Source organism: Lepisosteus oculatus, chromosome 9, assembly GCF_040954835.1.
Source record: "Lepisosteus oculatus isolate fLepOcu1 chromosome 9, fLepOcu1.hap2, whole genome shotgun sequence".
In the NCBI taxonomy this organism is placed as follows: domain Eukaryota; kingdom Metazoa; phylum Chordata; class Actinopteri; order Semionotiformes; family Lepisosteidae; genus Lepisosteus; species Lepisosteus oculatus.
This window is the reverse complement of record NC_090704.1, coordinates 39711332-39731137: the sequence shown is the minus strand read 5'-3', so window position 1 is coordinate 39731137 and position 19806 is coordinate 39711332. Positions and strand designations below refer to the sequence as shown.

The window sequence follows — 19806 nt, the reverse complement described above, 5'->3', positions numbered from 1 at the left end:
ACAGATCTGGGCCTGTGGCTGGAAGGTTGCCGGTTTGTATCTCCCGGCCGGCAGAGATTCCTACGCCGTTGGGCCCCTGAGCAAGGCCCTTAAACCCAACTACTCCAGGGGCGCTGTACAATGGCTGACCCTGCGTTCTGACCCCAAGCTTCTCTCCCTGTCTGTGTCTCATAGAGAGCAAGCTGGGGTATGTGAAAAGACTAATTCGGGATGCAAGAAATTGAATAGGTCTCATAAAGTGATGTTATGTTACAAATGGAAACTATGTGAAAACCTTTATGGGAGTTTGGAAAAGCTACCCAGTTGAAGCCCGTACTTTGCTTCCAGAAGCAGCTGAACAAGATTGTTGTGCCAATAAGCTAATAACTTCCAAACTGGACTGGACTGGATTTCAGAATGTTCTGTCTACTGGACCCTATGAATGTCACTCCAGAGTAATGTATAGAGTTGACCGAAAGCACACTGGGTGGTGGCGTCCGTCCTGCACTTAATTAGAGCCAGATTGGCCTAGCTAGCAGTGGATGACTCTTGGAATGCTAATTATTAAGGATTCTGTGTTTTTTAAAGAACTCATTCATTGTGTATTGATGGTATCTCATTATGTGGTGGGGGGTGCTTGTGTGTCTGTATTTTTGTAAGTACCCCAGCAGGTTCCTCTAGACTAGAGCTAGACTAGGCTAGAGCCTCTCTTTAAACACCAGCCTCTTCCCTGTTGTCTCTGTATCCAGTTAGCGATTTTAGGGTGATGTTTCATAGGTCAGGAAACCACTATTGAGTGCAGGCTGAGATTTAACTGAACACGTGTTCACAATTGCCTTCTTTATTGTGGCGCTCTTGGGTTCACGTGGCTATGCACCCACGCCGCTGGGGACTTGAACCCGAGCCTCCGGCGGCACTCAACAGGGACCCAGCCAGTTGAGCTAAAGGGAAATCTCCCCCTCAACCTAGAGGCTGAGGTCCCCGCTATTCACTAGGAAGGGCGGTGACGTCACCGCGTTGGTAAGCCGGCTCGCACAACCTGCAATGTCGCCCGTACGCTATTAACTCACAGGAGCCTTATCCAAATGTAAAAGTCGGATTTCATTTTCATGATAAATCAATTCACATAGCTAGCTCCATCTCAGTGTGGTTTACAGTGTACAATCCGCTAATTAAAAGTAATTTTAATTATAAACAATAGTTGTTGGCTGAACGTATTTTAAAATTAAAACATTTTAAAAACTTAAGAGTTCGTATTAAACAGAGAAAGTAGGGTACATCAAACGCATGCATTTATGCGAGATCAAAAGACATTAAAACCACCAAGAATAAAAAGTAACCGAAAGACTTTGCGAAGCAGGAAGGACAACATTTTCAAAAGCAACATTTTTGGGAGGGGGGTAGTGATGTAAGGTCCCTTTAAACGGGCTCGCCTCTTTCCGGAGAGAATCGGCTATTGTCGGCATTTGACTCTGCTGCTGCAGCTCTGTCGCTTGCCGAACCAGCCCCGTTATTATTAACAGAAATCTCGAATCGCAGTCACAATCGGGCGAATTTAAAATATCTTGGGGAGTCCTGTGTGTGTAAAAACCTCACTCTCTGCAAATGCAGGCCATTAAGTGCGTGGTTGTCGGCGACGGGTAAGTAAAAATATCTCAGACCGCGTTTGAAATACATTTTCTTTGCCCCCGTGCGAATGAAAGGCATCTGTGTGAGAATGCAATTGTTGCAAGAAGGGCTGGGGCTTGTCTCTGGGCTGAAAAAATAGGTAGAATCTCTGTATTCCCCGCTTTTCATCATAAAAATTGTATTCAGTTAAGGTGATTTGTAAAAGATGTGTGTTTGGCTCGAATTCCTTGCGCTGGATTCATATTTTAGTCATTTCCGAAATTCCACGGAAAAAAAATACTTGAAAGAATGCGGTTGATGTGGAAAACGTGCAATGAAAAAACTACGGTATTTCCACCTTATTAACCGGTCATCTTCTGGGGAAGGAAATTTTAAAACAATGGTAGTGTGAGTGACAGTTTGCATGTGATGTCCTTTGGAATGAATTTAAATAAGCACAATCGTGGCATTTTTTTTGGAAAAAAAGGGGGCCGAGTTCTAAGCTGGATTTAGTACAGTAGCCGCTAGGATTTGAAAGCTGGCTGTACATACAGCTTCGGCAGAGCTATGCATATTTTATGATGTAATGGTTTCACACCTATATGATTATAATTGTGAAGGCAAATGTATCGGTCTCTGCACTCCTGCTTCTGGGTGCTTTTCAGTAATGCTGGTTTCAACTTGGTTTAGTGGGCGTTGATCGGTTATTTTTGGGTCCAGCAAATGCAAAATGCAGGCTATAAATCTCTCTGTTCAGATGGCTGTGAATACGGCAGAATTTGGTGCATTTCGGGTGGGCAGATCTGGGATAATCTGTTGCTGGGTGGGGGTATTTGGTTTGGCCTCAAAATAAGTTAAATTCACTGGTAGTAGAAAAAAAGATATTGTCGAGCCTGGATGGGTGTATTCGCCCTGACCTTTAATGGGAGGCTGAAATGGACAGTCACAATCCCTAAAACTAAAGATCCAGTGGCGACTCCACAGATAAATTGCTCTGAGGTCCTATAGAACCTGCTTCACCTATTTTTTTCTTCTAAATTTGGTGAATTGTTTCCTGTGCAAATAATATGTATTTATATTTCATTAAAAGGGAAGGGGTGTTTCCGTTTGCACCCTTCGATTCTGTGTAGTCCATGGCGATATACTGTAACGGTGGGACAGAACTGTTCACCACTGGATTCCCGTACTGGGTTCTGGTTTGAAAGGCTGTATTCACACTTGTTAATGGCAGCTGCTTTCACTGACATCCTGTCACTACTGTCAACGTTTGATTGTTTTGTGAATAAGTTTATACTTCTTTGAATGTCTATTAGCCTCTGTCATGTAGAACAGGGCCATCATAAAAGGTTTTTATAGTCGTATTTTTTCGTGAGATTTAAAACAATCCGGAATCGTTAACCCTTCGTAAAAGTGAAGCACAATTTTCAGCATAAACAGGTTTTGATTAAGAGGGTTGATGCGGCATCGGCTGTCATTCCTGTCAGTCTGGTAATGCTTTGGGATCTCTTAGCATTTGTGGTTGGGGTTTGAAAACCCGAATTTCGTTACCATCTGTTATCAGAACAAACTCTCCAATATAACACGTGACCCGTCGATTTCAAAGAAAATTTCTTCATGCCGTCTTCTCGAGCTGCTACTATTGCTTATTTTCTAAATTCTCTTTTTGACTCCCACCCTCCCCCTTTTTATGTCTCTCGAGCTTTGCGTCTTCTTGGGCTTTCCTCTGGTGTGGAAATGTAAGCTCAACCTCTTGTCCTAAAGATTTCTCAGTTCCCCGGCAGAGAGATTCTTCCTCAGTCGCGCTGGGAGTGGCTGCCCTCACCTTCCTCAGCCCAGTAGCCATTACTGCTCTTGACACTATCAGGCTAATTTGCAAAACATGTTTACGGATTGAAGCCTTGTGTCAAAATTTAATTTTTGTTGGGGAGAAAAGTATGTGGTTTCTATTGGGGAATTGGGATGATTGCTCATTATCATCTCTCAGAAGTGCCTTTTCTTTATCGCCAATTAATGAGCCGTCACTTAAAGAATTTAGATATTTCTGCATCTAATTGCATTTTCCTAGTTTAACCTATATACATTGATTTTTATTGATTTTTTTCTTCCCTATTCTTTACATGGTCTTTACCTGTTGAAAAAAGAATTTGTAGAAATAGGGAATTATTCAGATGTACACTGAAGAATGAGCCTCGTGACAGGACTCTACCAAATGTGAATGGAAATAATTCTTAAAAAGAGTGAGAAAGCTCGGTGCAAAATACTACAGAAGTTTCTGTTTTCCAAGGGTAATGTTTACCCAGACCTCAGTGATGCGCACACAAAACCAGATGAAAAGTGGAAAATAATTGTGGAGTTGAGCCGCTTGGTGACACCTCTTTCACTGTCACTCGGTCCTGTGTGTCGGACGTCGTCGGTCCTACTGAAAGCAGATGGGAAGCCTGAGACAGCAGGCAGCCAGTCAGAGAGACGTGGGTAATTTCTGCTCTCTCGTCTTGTCTCGCCTTTTGGTTTGGGCTGTTCAAGGGTGTTTCTGTAGGAGGCAGGAAAAGTGCAAATCCTGCCTTAACCTCCGGTCGTAGGTAATGGAAGAAATTCCTTATTTGTTCGGTCAGGGTAACTTCCTGCCTGGCACCTCGAAGCATTTTCTAAAGATTCTGTTTAGATGATCCTCTCTGTCGCAGAGTGTGTTTCTGTAGAAGGCAGGAAGAGTTTTGCCTTCACCTCGGGGCTTTAGGTAGAGGAAGTCATTGTGGTTTTGGGAAGGCTTGTGGGGATTTCCCTCCTTCAGAGCGATTGCAGCTTGTTCTGGTGCACTGTGGACATTAACTATGTTGCATTCATAATCTACAGGCCTATATACTATGTTATAATCCTATAATCAGTATGAAACTTGAGTGTGACCGTAGTGCTTTTGATGTCAATTATGAAATTTGGTGTGTGTGCTTGGCTGAAGTTACCACCTGTTGGATTATGACTGAATGCCTCTAAGGCAGAATCCAACAAGGTATGTATTACACCATACTGTAGCACTCATTGCTGCAATCCCATCATATCTTGAAGTAAGGGCTGGCAGGGAAGGAGTGGGTGAGTAGAGCCTGGGCACTGAAGAGTTAAGAATTCAGCCTGGATCCAGCTGTCACATGACAGCAGCCTTGCACCTCCCACAAGCAGCTTCTTCAGGCAGCTCTTTATTAGTTACCGGCCGGATAGCCGCCTTTCACAGCTCAGTAGTCCAGACAGTTGTGTGGTGGTTTCACGCTGCCAAGAAAGGCCAGCCCCTGTGGCTGTGAAGCTTTCATGCACACAGCTCTACAGTTATTGAACCCCCCTCCCTGCAAGCACCTCCCCATGGTTGCCCCCTTTTCCGATTTATTCTGGGTCTGTGTTTGTACCTCTCGCAGAGCTGTCACTTTGCATTCCTCCATCCCTGTCCTCCCACTGATCTGAACAGATAACAGCGACAGGGGGCTGGGAGTCTGCCCCCCAGCTAAGTCTATGTAGGACAGAGTCTGTCACATTGGGAGAGAGAGCAGGAGGGGAGATTTCAGCAGCAGGCAGCCAGCCAGACAGACATGGCTAATTTGTCCTTTCGTTTCTCGGTTTGGGTTATGCATGTATAAAACGGAAGAAGGCAGAAAGTGTGAGGGACCTGCCTCAACCTCAGAGCTTTAGGTAGTGGAAGACATGCTTTTGGTTTTTCTCTCCTTTTCAGGGACTTGATTTCTTTTACCAAAATGCTGGTCCTTACTGTAGAATGCTTCATAGAAAAGTATATCTGATTTCTCCAAAAACGTACTTGCAAACTCACAGGTAAATACAGTTGTTTAAGTACTTGTTATAGGACTTACAATGTGGTTTCTCGTTTGGAAACACCATGCACATCTTGGGGTGTTCGTATACCGTGTGTGTTATTTTGTTAGTTTTCTCCAGACATTAATGCTTAAAGTTATTTTTCAGGGACCACACCCCACTTCTTGACATACAGCTTCCTGGCTATAAAGAGGACACAGTGGGCTTTCATTACACTTAGATATCAGTGTCTATAGTATTGTATAAAAGAGGAAACTGTTGTCTATTCAGAGATGTAAAGGTATTAATCTAAGGATCAAAGGAAAGCATAAACACTAATATTTGTGGCCAAGCCTTCCTGTACTCTGTGTTTCTAATCTTGGAGAGTGTTGTCTGCTCCTGTGTACATACCTGCACATGCAGAAATCAGCTGAAACTGTCATATTTGCCTTGCTGTCCACCTATCTTGTCAACCTTTTTTATCACTCTTATGTCTCTTGAAGTTAGTATGTCAGGAAGCAGCTGCCTTTTTATTTAATGTAGTTGAATGTCTGCATATGTCACTAGCCAGCTGTGAGCAGGATACCCCAAGAGGGGACGGACAGTTGGCCGAGCACCATGAAGGAGGGCGGGATTAGTAAGCCAAGCCTCCTGGCTCTCTGTGGCACCCCAGACATTGTGAGGGTTCAATTCAACTCAATTCAACTTTATTGTCATTAAACTTACACAGGTGCATAGCATAATGAAAAGTGTTTCTCAGTAGTCACTCAGGTGCAGTATATAAATAGGACAGAAGATGAGACAATAAGACAGTTACACAATAAGACAGTTACACAATAGCAATAACGGTAACATGTAATAACATAACATAAATAACATGTAATCAAGTAATCGAAAACTGTGCAAAATTCCGCAAACAGAGAAAATTTAACAGGACAAAAACAGTGCAAGGTAATTCTTGGAACAGTGCAAAAAAACAGTGTGGTTAAAAGTAGTATGGTTAATTAATATTAAATATTATTATGCCTGTTACAATTTTACTGGGCTATCGAGGGGACAGTACAATTTTGGCTTACATGTGTGTGGTGGTGTAGGAGTACAGTGGTTGTGGGTACAGGAGGATGTTAGGAGAGATCATAATAAGGTGGAAGGGAGTGGGGGCGTCACCAACTTGACAGCTCTGGGGAAGAAGCTATTTTGGAGTCTAGTTGTGTGCGACTGGAGTGACCGGAACCTTCTGCCAGATGGTAGGGGAACAAACAAGTTATGACTGGGGTGAGTGGGGTCAGACATAATTTTGGTGGCTTTTGTTGTGTGTCTGTTCCGGTTGATGCTGAACTTCTGCTACAGGGCGACGCAATCTGCAATGGTTCGAAGGTGCAAGGGTTAGAGAAGTCTGCCTACACTTCCTTATTATTTTTATGTACAGTTGTGGGGTCCATTGCTGTGGGCCAAGAGAAGCAAAAACACACAATGAGGTATTCTGAAACGGGTGGGTATATCTAAAATAATTGCTTCAAATTGTTTCATAGTAATGATTAAGCTTTTCTCTTGTTAACTTTTACAGATGGTATTTCCTGGATTGGGTATATTTTCAGCCAGACTTTGCACTTGATTGTGTAAAATCTATGATCGTACCTCTATAGTTTTAAAGAATAAAACTGTATATTTATATATATATAGTATAAAGTAAATTTTTCCATCCGTGCTCACTATTTGTTCCACAGTGTTGTAGGGCAGTGCAAGTTGGAAGAACACATTTAAATACCAGACTTTTACTGGTATCGGGGAACTTCATAATGAACCCTGATAGTTTCTTATATAACTTTGTCTACTCCTAACAAATTATTGCTTCGTAGTCCCCTCCAAGGAAGAATTTTGTAAAAGAAAGCATCCGATCTGCCACCTATAGCCAGAGATTTGTGCTGGGGAGTTCTTCCTGTTTCACCACACAGTAACCACTGACCCCTTGGTCAGCTGAGATAAGAGTTAACACCTGATAAATGACAAATGGTCTGAGGTGCCATCAGTCACGTTGAGGGTTGTAAGGAACACTTGGTGGGAACAGAATGAGAAACATTGTTTCCTTTTATCATGGCATCATGTGGATTTGAGAAGTTAGGGCTGTCTTTGAATAGCAGACTAGTGTGCCCAGATGACCCTTGCGACAAGGGAAGGTAACATGTTCCTGTTACTTCTGATAAAGGCTGTAAAGAAGGCTCATGATTATAGTTTCTCTTGTATCTTTGGTGTTTATCAATGCCAAACTAATTTCAATCTTAATGTGGTCAACACAGGCAAACGGAAGATTTTGTCTCCTGTGTTCACAGTGAATGCACAGTGCCAAAGGCAACAGGGTTCTGCTTCATGTGGAGGCAATGTTATTAGTGTTATGTAATCAAGAAGTCCTTAAGAAGTGGCAGAAATGGCGGAACTGTTGGGTAGCATTCTTGGATCCTGTTTGTTTGAGTTTGCAGTTGTGCTATCCCTGAGAATCCTCCATCCAGTACTGTACTTCACTGTGTTGTAGATCTTAGACTGCCAGAGTGGGCCAGTATAGTCATAAAAGAAGTCTGAATTTATCTCAGCCTTTTAGATCTTAGTTATGTTTTTGAGATGAGCCCATTTCAGATTTTATCACCTTTAGGTCTTTTTCCCCTTGGCTGGAAGCTCTCTCTAAAATCAAGCCAAAAGCTTTCATCCTCAAGACCCTGGAGAAGAAACACTGATATTTCTGGACCTTTGTGGCTGCCATAGTCATGTCAGAGAGGGTTATACTTTAACCCAGTTAATCGTTTATGACTTCTCAACCATTTTTTGTAACAAAATGCATTTTACATTTCTTGATGTTGGCCTGGGTTGTTTCTCTTATTTGATTTTGTTTCATAGAAAACTATTAAATCTGAAAGTGATTTTAGCCCTTAGTAAAAACTTGGGAGAGAACACATGGCTGAATATCGCGATGTTGTTAGAAGATGAGACCAGTTTTCATTCATGCAGTTCTGTTGTGTAGAAGAGCGTAGCTGAAGACCAATCTCACCCACATCACCTGGATTTAGGGCTGGGCGATATGGCCAAAAACATTATCACGATAAACATTTTTGTATCAGTCGATATCGATAATTATCATGATAAATGTCAAATCATTATTTCTTTCAAGTTTAAAGGCAGATTCTTTCTCCTGAGTGAAAGTTGAAGAAACCAGACAGTTAATTGGTAAATTAAACAACTCTTTATTTTAAGAACACAACAAACACTTGCCAAACAGCAGAAACTTTAAACAGATCTGTTAGCTGCCCGGTCTGCAACACGTACGCGCGGTATTTTGTGCGCATGCGCCAAGCATAAACATATATATTGAACGTTTATCGAACTTTTGATAAAAGTATATCGAGGAAAATTATATCGCGAAATTATCGTTATCGAATTACCGCCCAGCTCTACCTGGATTCGCCACCAGGACACTCAGAGCAAGAAGTACGATGTAGCGACAGTAATAGGAGTCTCCACAAGCCATGAAGTGGCTTGGTGCAAAGTTGCGGCAGACAAGAGTGTGGAAGCCATTTTCTGGTTTGTAAAGTGTCCTGTCAATTGTCTGATTGCTACACACTATTATTAAAAAGCAGTACAAGAGGAAGGTGTACAAGGTGTACGGTAAGGAAGTGTTCTGCTGCTTCACTTACGATGTCACTGATATGTTCTGTGAAATAATGTCACTGTGTTGGGGAAGGTCACTTGACACAGCTATGGGGCACAGTATAAAGGGAAAAAAAACGTATGTAAAATTCCAAAATTCCCCAAATGAAGCAAAAATTAATCCACCAAAAGAACAAAATCTATGCTTGGGAAAACTTAAGCTTTTGTGCATTTTCATGAGAACTGTTTCAGTGTGCTTTGCCTTGGTGGGCTTGCTGTACAAATAAGTTTAAACAATTAAGAGATGTTGACTGGGTAACAGATCAGAGAAAAACACGTCCTTCACAGCTTGCACAAGGCTGTACTATCGGAAGAATCAAAAGCACAGTTCAAATGCACAACAGAGCAAAAAAAAAAAATAGGTTACAAAGAAGAGATTCTGTTTCTTTGCTGAAAAAAAAATATTTTTGATTAAAAAAGAATCCTTATTTTGCATGCCTGCAGTATGCAATACCAGGTTAGGCAAAAACCAAATCCACGTGATGACAGTCGTGTTGTCACATGCCAAGCTTTGTCAGGGGCTTTAATTTGTTTATTTAAAAATGATCCTTTTCGGCCTGTTGGGGGGGGGGGACAATTGATTCATGCAGGACTAATTGAGCAGCAGTAGCGATGAGTAGAATACTGAGGGTCACAGAGAGGCTGGGTTGGTATTGACTGAATTTGCTTACGTTGTGTGGGGGCGGGAACTGTAGAGATGTTCTACAGTAGCATTATCAGGGTAAATTTGATGAGCACTGGGCTAGACCCCTATAACTCACACATGCTAATTTCATGGGTCACGTCAGCAGGTGTGAGAAATCAAGAGTAAGTTTATTCCCTGCAGTATTCAGATGTCACAGATTGACTTCAGTTTCCGATGATTTTCTTTCTTTCCCTGCGGATGACCTGATAAGAGCATCTCATGTGTCGGGGCTTCCTCTTTAGTTGCCAGAGCAACATACTCTACAGGCAGGAGGCTGGTGATCGCGAGAGGACGTGTGTTCCTTAGAGGTGTGAATATCAGATGCTGCAAGGGTCAGGTCACGATGGCACGTGTCCCGAAAGCAGAATGGCTCAGCAAGCATTCTTTCCAGCCCATTGCACTGCATTAGCTCTGTCCTCTTAATTGCTTAATTGATTCATGACTCTGTTCAACTTCATGAAAAAGCAGCAAATTGGAACAAAGTATTATAGATCGGAGAGGAGACGCATTAAGTTGCCTGGGCCTAAGATGGCGCGGGTACAGTTCATGGTGATCCAGAACAAAACCTGCCCTGATGCAGTCATTCACTGCTGCACAAGGGATGATGTAATGCTGTTTTCCCGATAGTTCCCGGGCACTGTTGCTTGTAATCCTCTGCATTGCATTGCTGCTTTTGCTAGGGAGAGGAGCGGCAGTGAATGTCCTCCTTGCTAACACAGGCCCCCAGAGTGGAGCTCTGTCCTAGTTTTGCTGTTCTCTTTTTGGTATTTTTAACTTGATTTACTGCCTCTGCTTTCTTATAGTGCTGTGGGTAAGACCTGCCTGCTCATCAGCTACACCACAAATGCCTTCCCTGGAGAGTACATCCCCACTGTGTGAGTACCAGCAGGATCGGATGGGTGACGATTGGGGCTCCATCAGAATGCTTCTCAGCCAAATATGATGTACTAGGGACATGAAGGGCCAGCAGTACATTATGCAGTGTTTGTAACTTAAACAGTTTTCTTCATAAACTGAAACAAATGGAACAATATACGTTATTATAGTGCCAGCAGCCATATCACTCTGCATCTCACAACTGGCAACAAACTGAAGCTAAGCAGGTGTGTGCCTGGTCAGTACCTGGATGGGAGACCTCTTGGGAAAAACTAAGATTGCTGTTGGAAGAGGTGTTAGTGGGGCCAGCAGGGGACACTCACCCTGTGGTCCATGTGGGTCCTAATGCCCCAGTATAGTGATGTCCTCTGGATGAGACATAAGACCGAGGTTCTGACTCTCTGTGGTCATTAAAAATCCCAGGGCGTTTCTCGAAAAGATTATGGGTGTAACCCCGGCGTCCTGGCCAAATTTCCCATTGGCCCTTACCAATCATGGTCTCCTAATAATCCCCAACTATGAACTGACTTCATTACTCTGCTCTCCTCCCCACTGATAGCTGATGTGTGGTGAGCGTTCTGGCACACTTTGTCTGCCCTTGCATCATCCAGGTGGATGCTGCACACTGGTGGTGGTGGAGGGGAGTCCCCTTTACCGGTAAAGCGCTTTGAGTGGAGTGTCCAGAAAAGAGGAGTTTTGTTCTTGGATTTTCATGTCGGGGCCTCAGGAAGTCCTAACTATGTGGCTCTTACTGCCACACTTCAAACTGCATGTTCAGAGGATATGAATAAGAGCAGGAAACTGGAATGAAGAGATAACTCAGTGGTGTAATTCTTTGCAAGTTCAGAAGCGGAAAGTTATTTCGGGACCATGTCGCAATTATCTGGGCTTCTCCGTGGACTGTTGCTTGGTACAGTTTGACAGTGCCATCCCCTCTCTTGCAGTTTTGATAACTACTCTGCCAATGTGATGGTAGATGGGAAGCCTGTGAACCTGGGCTTATGGGATACAGCAGGACAGGAGGACTATGACCGCCTGAGACCACTCTCCTATCCACAGACCGTATGAGTTCAAGTTCCCTTTTCTTGTTTTATTGCCATTTTTTGTTGTTGTACTGTTTGTTTCTGTTTAGGCTGTTCACCTGAACCCCTGGGATAAGTACTGTAAGTGTTCAGCCAACAAGTTATTGCTGGATGAGAGTCACATGGGGGAAGTGTTTCGTTGTTGCACATTCCAAAGTTCAGAATGAGCTGGTGCAAAATTAGTTTCCCATGCAAAACCCCAGTAAGTCAACATCATAGAACCCACAGAGTACACAACAAAGAAGAAATAATGTAAGACAAAGCACAGAAGCCACTGCAGTAAACTTAGCACTGCTAAACAATAATGTGCCACTTGTTTCATGTTGAAACTACAGAATTTGTTTTAGAATACTTCCTACTATGCTTAAAAGGTGCATGAATAATGCTTATAGCTTTTACAGAGATGAATTATGTAACCAAATTGCAAAAGATACAAATTATTCCAAAGAACACTCCAACTATAAGCAGAATATAAGAGTTTTAAATTTTGTGTTCAGACCAATATTTATATACACAGAAGGACTTCTGGTGTTCAGGTGTCAGGTTGAATTGCTCTGTTCAGGATTGCAATGTTCATGTCCAGTGTGTAATGTTGTGCACGTGTACAGTACGTATACGAAAGGAAAGTTATTTAATGTGACCGCGCTGTCCACGAAGAGAGTGAAAGATGCATTTTAACATGGTGAGTGACCTGACTGTGTATGAGTCACTTTGAAAACCAGCCAGGGTAAGTACAGTATACTCTAGATTGTGTTTCTCTCAACGCAGTTATACTTCATTTGGTTTAAAAGCTGCCTTTTATGGTACTGTTGTGTATTGTGTTTTTCTCTGCAAAATTCCACCACCAGAAAAGCGTGGAACCCTATGCTGAAGAATAAATGTATGCACGCTAGGATGTGTATAGGATCGGAAGGTCTTTTAATATAATCCCTGTATTGTGCTGGGGCTGACTGTTGTCTCTTGCCTGACGGGGTGAGTCAGGTGGTACAGCTATTGTTCACTGTGCCAGGTATTAATCCCCCGTCCTGACCCTGTTACCCTCCCTGCATTTCAATTAACTGGAACCGGAGCCACAAGGTTCCCTCCAGTCTCCTTTTATGAGTTAGTGCACAGGAATCTGTCAGTCAACTGCTATTCTGTAATCCCACTGCTAAATAGACGCCCTGTGCTCCACTCAGTTTGCGGTTTGCTTGTGTTTGGTGCATTCTTACACAGCTCACAGACAACAGCTCCTTCTACCAGGGCCGAGGCAGAGAAACACGGACACTATGCTCCCTCCTTAGTTTTCTTTTTAAGTGATTGGTACAAATGTCCACTAAAGAGCAATTTGAGCGCTCAGACCTTCTGCTCGCTAGTTACAGGGGCTCAGCTGAAGCAAAAGCCATTACGTCTGCTTTTTTCCAGTAGTGGAAAATGATGTCACAATCCCCACAGGCAACGCGTGCCTAAAATAAGGAGCCAGAAGTAGACTGGTGTAAAATCACCTTCTAAATATTCCAGTTCTGTTCCTCATTTCAATACAAGTGATGCAGTTTTCCGTGCCATGGTCTTAATATATCTGTTGTCGTGTTCCTTCAGAAACGCTGTGGTAACCATGTTTGCTGAAAACAAAAATCTATCACTTTTTCCTAAACAAAAACCATGTTTTTGAACATTTATTGCAGTAAATTAATACCATCGTGCATTGGACAAACATAAAAGGAAAAGCATAGTGCTGTAGTCATTTTTTTTCCAAAGTCCTAATTTATGGAATTATTAGAAGCATCCAGGGCTCCTGATTTGTTTCTATCAGATTGATTGATTGATATAAATGGTTGGTTATTAATTGCTCACCAGAGTGCCTGGCTTACATTAACTGGCTTTTCTCTTTGCTGTTTAACAGGATGTATTCTTGATATGCTTCTCTCTGGTGAGCCCGGCTTCCTTTGAGAATGTCAGAGCAAAGGTCAGTACTGGTCTTCCTGTATCCTTGTGGTTGTGTGCTGAAGCCAGGCTGACCGTGTGCTGTTCCTGCCTGTAGCTCCTGAAAAAGCTTTCCCTTCTCTGGATTGTCAAAGGCATGCCTGTAGAGTTAAAATCATTTCTCCTGTTATTTCCAATGAAAGGAGATCAAAACATTGCTTCATAGACCTCTTCAAAAGTTCTGAAAGGCACAGGGGGTAGATTTAACCGGGGGTTCCATGATTAATTAATTAATAAGGACACATAATTAAAATGACATCATCATTGTATACTGACAATTCCCTTACGTTTAATTTCTTGTTGACGTGTGTGCTTTTGTATGTGATTTTGTCTCATATGTCTGTGAAGAAGTGGTAAAGAGTGAATATAGATGAGTGTTACAAAGTGAACCGTCCTGTGTTCATGTGTTGGGCTTTAGTAAACTGTGCAACACAACAATTGTTCCCCTGCAGAGTGCACTCCGTCATTAGCTGAGGCTGAGCTGTAAGGGTTTGTAAGTTAGAAAGAAGAATGTAGGAGGAAAGTCAGTAATCATTGGATATAAAGTGATATGTTTTAAAATGGGAAGGAGTATATATGAGTTTTGATGAACTACCTAGAACGCCAGCTGCCTTGGAGTCTCCATAAGATCTTGAGGGCAACATGGTGCTCTGGATTTATTCCTCCTTGGACATTCACTGCTTTATTGAACTGATCTGAATGTGAAATTCATGTCCCTGGGTTATTTTGTAGGTGTCAATCAATTGCTTATTAAAAAATACCTGGGAAGCTGGCAGGAATCTGTCCTTGAACGACTGGAGTTGCCCCTCATTGCACTAGAACAATGTAATTTAATTGGAATAGCATTGGAGGAACCTGATAGCTGCACTAGACTTATATTATCATGTTCACTGGTCATCTAGAAACCCATATTTATGGTCTGGCTGATTCTGTGATTAGATATATCTTGCAACCCCTCCCTTTCTTTGTGAGTAGTGGTACCCTGAAGTGCGACATCACTGTCCGAACACCCCCATCATCCTGGTGGGCACTAAGCTGGACCTGCGAGATGATAAGGACACCATTGAGCGCCTCAGGGACAAGAAACTGGCACCCATCACCTATCCCCAGGGGCTGGCGATGGCCAGGGAAATTGGTAAGAGCAGGAAGTCTTTCCAAGGAATCACAACAGCAACAAATGTCGAAACCTCTATGTTAAGATTTACTTCTCCAAAGAAAAGAATCAGACAGATTTCACGTGCTTTTATAAATCAGAGGACTGACTATTTGCATGTGTGTATTGTGGGGAAGGGGCATTACCTAAGACATCTTTAAGGTTAAAAAAATTAGGTGAAGTTACGTAGATGTTGTCTTTTTATATTGTTTGAGATGGAAGACAAATAATTTGAGTTAGGAGGCAGGGGTGAAAGTGAAGTTGTAAAAGTGTGTGTTCTTTCAAAACATTTTACAATTAAAAACAGAGGCAGGTTGTTACTAAAGAAATTTCCTGTCCTAAAGGGAAACCTTTAGTTTTTAATTTACTTGCTACGCTCTTATAAGGGATTTATACAGTTGCATTTCTGCCTTGCGCTAAAGAACAAATATTCAGTTGAGAGATTTCTGGTGAGTCTTTTAATTTTCAATAGTGAATCGCTTCTTCTATCAAAAGGCCTATTCCACGACTTTTACACATCTGGCATATTAGCAGTGTACTGTCATTCACATCGCCTATGTCATATGTCTGTTTTTCTGGGATTTGGGTTTTGAAATGTGCCTGATTGTTGTCTTTTTGTTGAGATGAATTAGAGGTGTTTTTCACCTTTTATGAGACCAATTGTTCTGTGTAAGTATAATACAAAAACCATAAACAAAAAGATATACATCGACATAGAAACAACCTCACTTTGGGATTCATGGGGGGTGTAGTTTCTTTGGCATCTGTTTTCTCTCCGAGTTTCATCATTTCGCGGAGAGCACTTTCTGTATGACTTTCGTTGTAGTGGGTTGTGATGGGTGCTACCCCTGTGGTACTGAAGTGGAAGAGAGCTACTTTGTGTGCCAGAGTAGTGGTAGCGGTGGGGGTGGGGCAGTTGAAGATGCCATAGGAATAAAGTGAGCAGAATCAGACTGAACCATCAGTTGCTATCAAAGGAGCCTTTGTTTTCTGCATTTGTGTACTTGTGTATGAGTGTGCGCACATGCACTTGTTTCTTTAATGCAGTCAGGAACACAAAATCCTCCAGTTATACCAGCACATTAACTAAACTCATCTTGGACACCATGGGAAAAAAAGACAAATAATATTTTAATAATTTAATAACACTGAGTGGAGTTAAAGACCTTTCCCTTTTTACCCTTAATGCTTGGAATCCATTCTATCAAGCTCTATATTCTCAGATGAAAAGTGCCTGTGGAATTAACAAGCCAGTGTCATTCCTATCTCCCATTTTTCTTCCTGCCAGAGCTCAACTTTATATAAAATAGGGAAAAATACTTAAAGAAAACCCAAAATTCTAACTTGATGAAGTTTGCTGTGACCTGTTAGAGTGACTTCTTCATTTCCTACAGGAGAGTGTGTTGTTTGGACATTGTGGCGTCCTGGCAAATGGCACCACTTCTAAATATAATCATAAACCATTTAACATGGAGATGTTAAATTTGCTTAGTGGCATGGAGGTGTAGTGGCAGCCATTGCTGCCTCAAGAGCTGGGGCCCCAGGTTCAATTGCAGACCTGAGGTGCTATCTATGAGGTGTTTGCATGTTTTCCCTGTCTTTGACTAGGTTTTCTTTGTGTGTTCTGGTTACCCCCCAAACACAGTCCAAAGATACACTGGTAGGCTAATTGGCTTCTGGGAAGATTGTTCAAGGTGTGAGTGTGTGTGTTTGTATATCTGTCAACACTGAATTGGACCCCCGTCCAGTGTGTATCCTTGTGCCCATTTTTTGCAATCCTGAATTGGAAGGTTAGAAGGTGGATGGATGGATGAATGTTAAATCTGGTTGCCATATTCCAGTTTTTTCATGTCTCTGAAGTGGGAGGGCTATTATGTAGACATTTCTTTGAGTCATAACCAGACAAGCTGAATTCTCTGCTGGACTTCCATTATGAAAACTCCTTGCCTCTTTCTATTCATGTGTTGACTTTGTGGGGGCCGGTGTGCCGGGCATCTGCTCATGTGTTGTTGTGTTGCTGTCCACTCCCAGGCGCTGTGAAGTACCTGGAGTGCTCCGCTCTGACTCAGCGCGGCCTGAAGACGGTGTTCGATGAGGCCATTCGCGCTGTCCTCTGTCCTCCCCCGGTGAAGAAACGTGGCAAGAAATGCACCGTGTTCTGAGAGGCGGGGGGAGAGCACCATCTCAGGAAAAACAAAAACACACATTCAACAGAGGGAGGGTTGGGGGTGGGGGGGTGGGGGGGGTTGTGTGTGTGGCGCCGACAACGACCAACAAATCCAACAACAATTACTGGCTGTCTTTCGAGAGAAATCCATACACACAAAAAAAACGGTACTTGAGGGACAGAGGCCGGGAGAAGTGAGGGGGTGAGGCGGACTTGGCGCCATGGCCCCGCCGTCTTCGAAAACGGCAACAAAGATTCCAAATTTGCCTTAAGAATTTGTGAAATTGAGGAAAAACAAGGCATTGAGATAATGCATTTGCTGCATGAAAGTGAGCAACGACAGAACCAGGAAATGTATTGAAATTGAACAAAATATAATGTCCTTTTAAGAAAACCTACGAAATATACATGTATATACTGCTATTAAAAAAATACAGTTGAAATATTCCAAATCTGTAGCCCCTCAACCCCCCCTCCCCACCCCCATCCTCTTTTATCTGAGAGCTGATTTTGGTGGCTTTATTGCAGTGCGAACGTGGCTAGCTGTTTTGCAGGTGTTTTCATTTTTTTTAATTCATATTTGTGAATGTTTGAAAGGTGTAACAGTGTACACTTCTGATGTGAAAACCTTTGAGCCTACACTGCGGGACTGGAGTGAACACGAGTCCCCCTTACCTGTTTGACTTCCTCATTAAGGATGGCTTCCTGTTGTCCTTCAGTTCGTAGTGAAAGGCAACTGGTGACATTTGTATTATATGCTGAGAATTGTCACATGAAATCCATGAACAGCAAGTGCTTTGAAGAAACTGGTCCAGCACGCGAGAAGTGAGTTTTTCTTATATGATTTCCGAATACACATTGGGGACAATCTACATTGCTATGCAGCAACCTACACTGCATTTTGGGACGCAAAAGAAGTGAAGATGAGTATAGAATTCCTTTCAAAATGTGAGATGTGCTAAACTAGTGATTACTTTAAACATTGGCTAATGTTAAACGTCATTTTTCGTCAGACATTGGGAAGGAAGTGCTTCAGTCTTCATTGTGTCATCTGCTCCATTCTAAAGGGACTCCCCTAAGACAGCCTACTCGATTACATTTTGACTTATCAAAGTAAGAACACAAGTTTTAGCATGTAGATTCAGTAAAACTCAAAGGCCTTTTGTTTTTGCTCATGCAGAGATTTAATCTTTTTTTCACTCTTAAATGAATGGCAGGGCTCATAAATACTGGCGCATAATCAGAAAGGAACAGTGTTGGGACTCTGTGTCCTTTATATTCTTGAATCCTTTTTTTCATGCTTAGACTTCAAAGGTCGCCCTGCTTGCCTCAGTTTGTACGAACTGTTTACTCAAAGGTCCTGCATCATTTTTGGGGAACAAGTAATGCTGAAAATGTCGCTTTGAAGTAGTATTGGGGGACTAGCATGCCAAATTTAAAAACCGCAGAACCCTTTGCCTGAAAAGCCCCTTTATTAAACTTGGGGTTCGCATGGGCATCAAGTCTTAATTTTCTTTTTCAATTAATTTTTTTTTGTAATTCCTTTTGTCTTCGTTTTTTGTGTGCATGCCTGTGTGCAAGGGTGTGTGTGCGCGCGCGCGAGCGTGAGTTTGTGCGTGGGGTTTTGGGTTGCTCTGGTAACAAGCGATCTGTGTCTGTATCAGTACATCTTTGGTGATTCACTTGTCTGTGCGAGATAGACATTGACACAAGCAAAAGAAACACATGTAACATGAAAAAACAACACTTTATTGGGTTTGTTTAATTGCTGCCAAAAACCCTACATTTAAAAGGTAGTGTATAAAAGAACTGTTTAACATTTTAGAAAAAGTATGCATTAATAAAATTTTTGTTAAGTATCTAAATAAGTACCTTTTTATTTTATTTCAAAGACATAGCCAGGACTCTGGATTGAGGATGCTCAGGTCTTACTTGCTTTGCCATTTGTCTTACTGGAAAAAAGTTAAAGCACAGTAGCTAAAAATATAATGAATTGCTGTGCCCAATATGAAAGATTAGATTTTAAGTTTGCAGTGATACGGTATGGTGCTCCCCTAGTGGTGTATCTTGGTAGTACAGCTTGATAGTGGTTTTGAAATACAGTACAGTACTTGATGGTAAACTCTGTTGGCATGGCAACTGCATCCAGCTGGTGTGTCTGAGCATGCTCAGGGACTGGGGTCTGGGTGTCTCCATTAAAGTTTCAGAGTTCTTGAACTGCATGGAAACTATTTGGAACCTGTGGATAGAGCCTATTTGTCTGAGGTCTTGGCCATTTCCAAGGAGAGTTTGGCGAGATGCATAACTCATTCAAGACGTGTTCCATGTTTGTTTGATTGTCTGTCTTTATTTTTTATTACTATTCATGTCATAAGAGTATTGTGGGAAAAAAATAAAACAATTTTGTATAATAAATATGAACTTATAACTAAAGCTATGTTCAGCCATCCTATGATTTAAAAAAAAACTCTTAATCCAGTCAAACTTGTTCACAACTGCTCTGGTGAAAATACAATAGAAAATTTGACCTGGGCTGTTACATGAATGTGTCGGTAATTTGTGTGAAGGTGTGTTGAATGCAAACTAAATTACAATTATAATTCATTTTTAGAGGCCAGCTGGGAGCAGGGAAAGGGTCTAGTATCTTTAAAGGATTAGTAAACACAAAGCACACAAGTTTTGACTTTGATTGAATACAGACCAGATTGCAATGTATTGAGTCATACATAACACCCGTGGTATCTGAAGTGTGATGTCTCTGGTGCTGGGCTTAGCTGATAGCTTCACAAAAGGTTAAAAATTACTTGGT

General features: G+C 42.0%; 1 protein-coding gene across 1 annotated transcript; it reads left to right on the top strand.

Annotated features, from left to right (window-relative positions):
* Nucleotides 1-1420: 1420 nt before the first annotated feature.
* LOC102686683 (Rac family small GTPase 3) lies at nt 1421-19430 on the top strand. The gene is made up of 6 exons (XM_006635139.3): nt 1421-1619; nt 10561-10632; nt 11578-11695; nt 13598-13660; nt 14653-14812; nt 16862-19430. Exons 1-6 carry the CDS (start codon nt 1585-1587, stop codon nt 16990-16992), a joined length of 579 nt encoding a protein of 192 aa, XP_006635202.1. The 5' UTR covers nt 1421-1584; the 3' UTR covers nt 16993-19430.
* Nucleotides 19431-19806: the final 376 nt, after the last annotated feature.

Coding starts and splice junctions, on each gene's coding strand:
- LOC102686683 (XM_006635139.3), top strand. CDS start 1,585: ATGCAGGCCATTAAGTGCGTGGTTGTCGGCGACGG. Junction 1,620..10,560: donor TGCGTGGTTGTCGGCGACGG/GTAAGTAAAAAT, acceptor GCTTTCTTATAG/TGCTGTGGGTAAGACCTGCC. Junction 10,633..11,577: donor GGAGAGTACATCCCCACTGT/GTGAGTACCAGC, acceptor CCTCTCTTGCAG/TTTTGATAACTACTCTGCCA.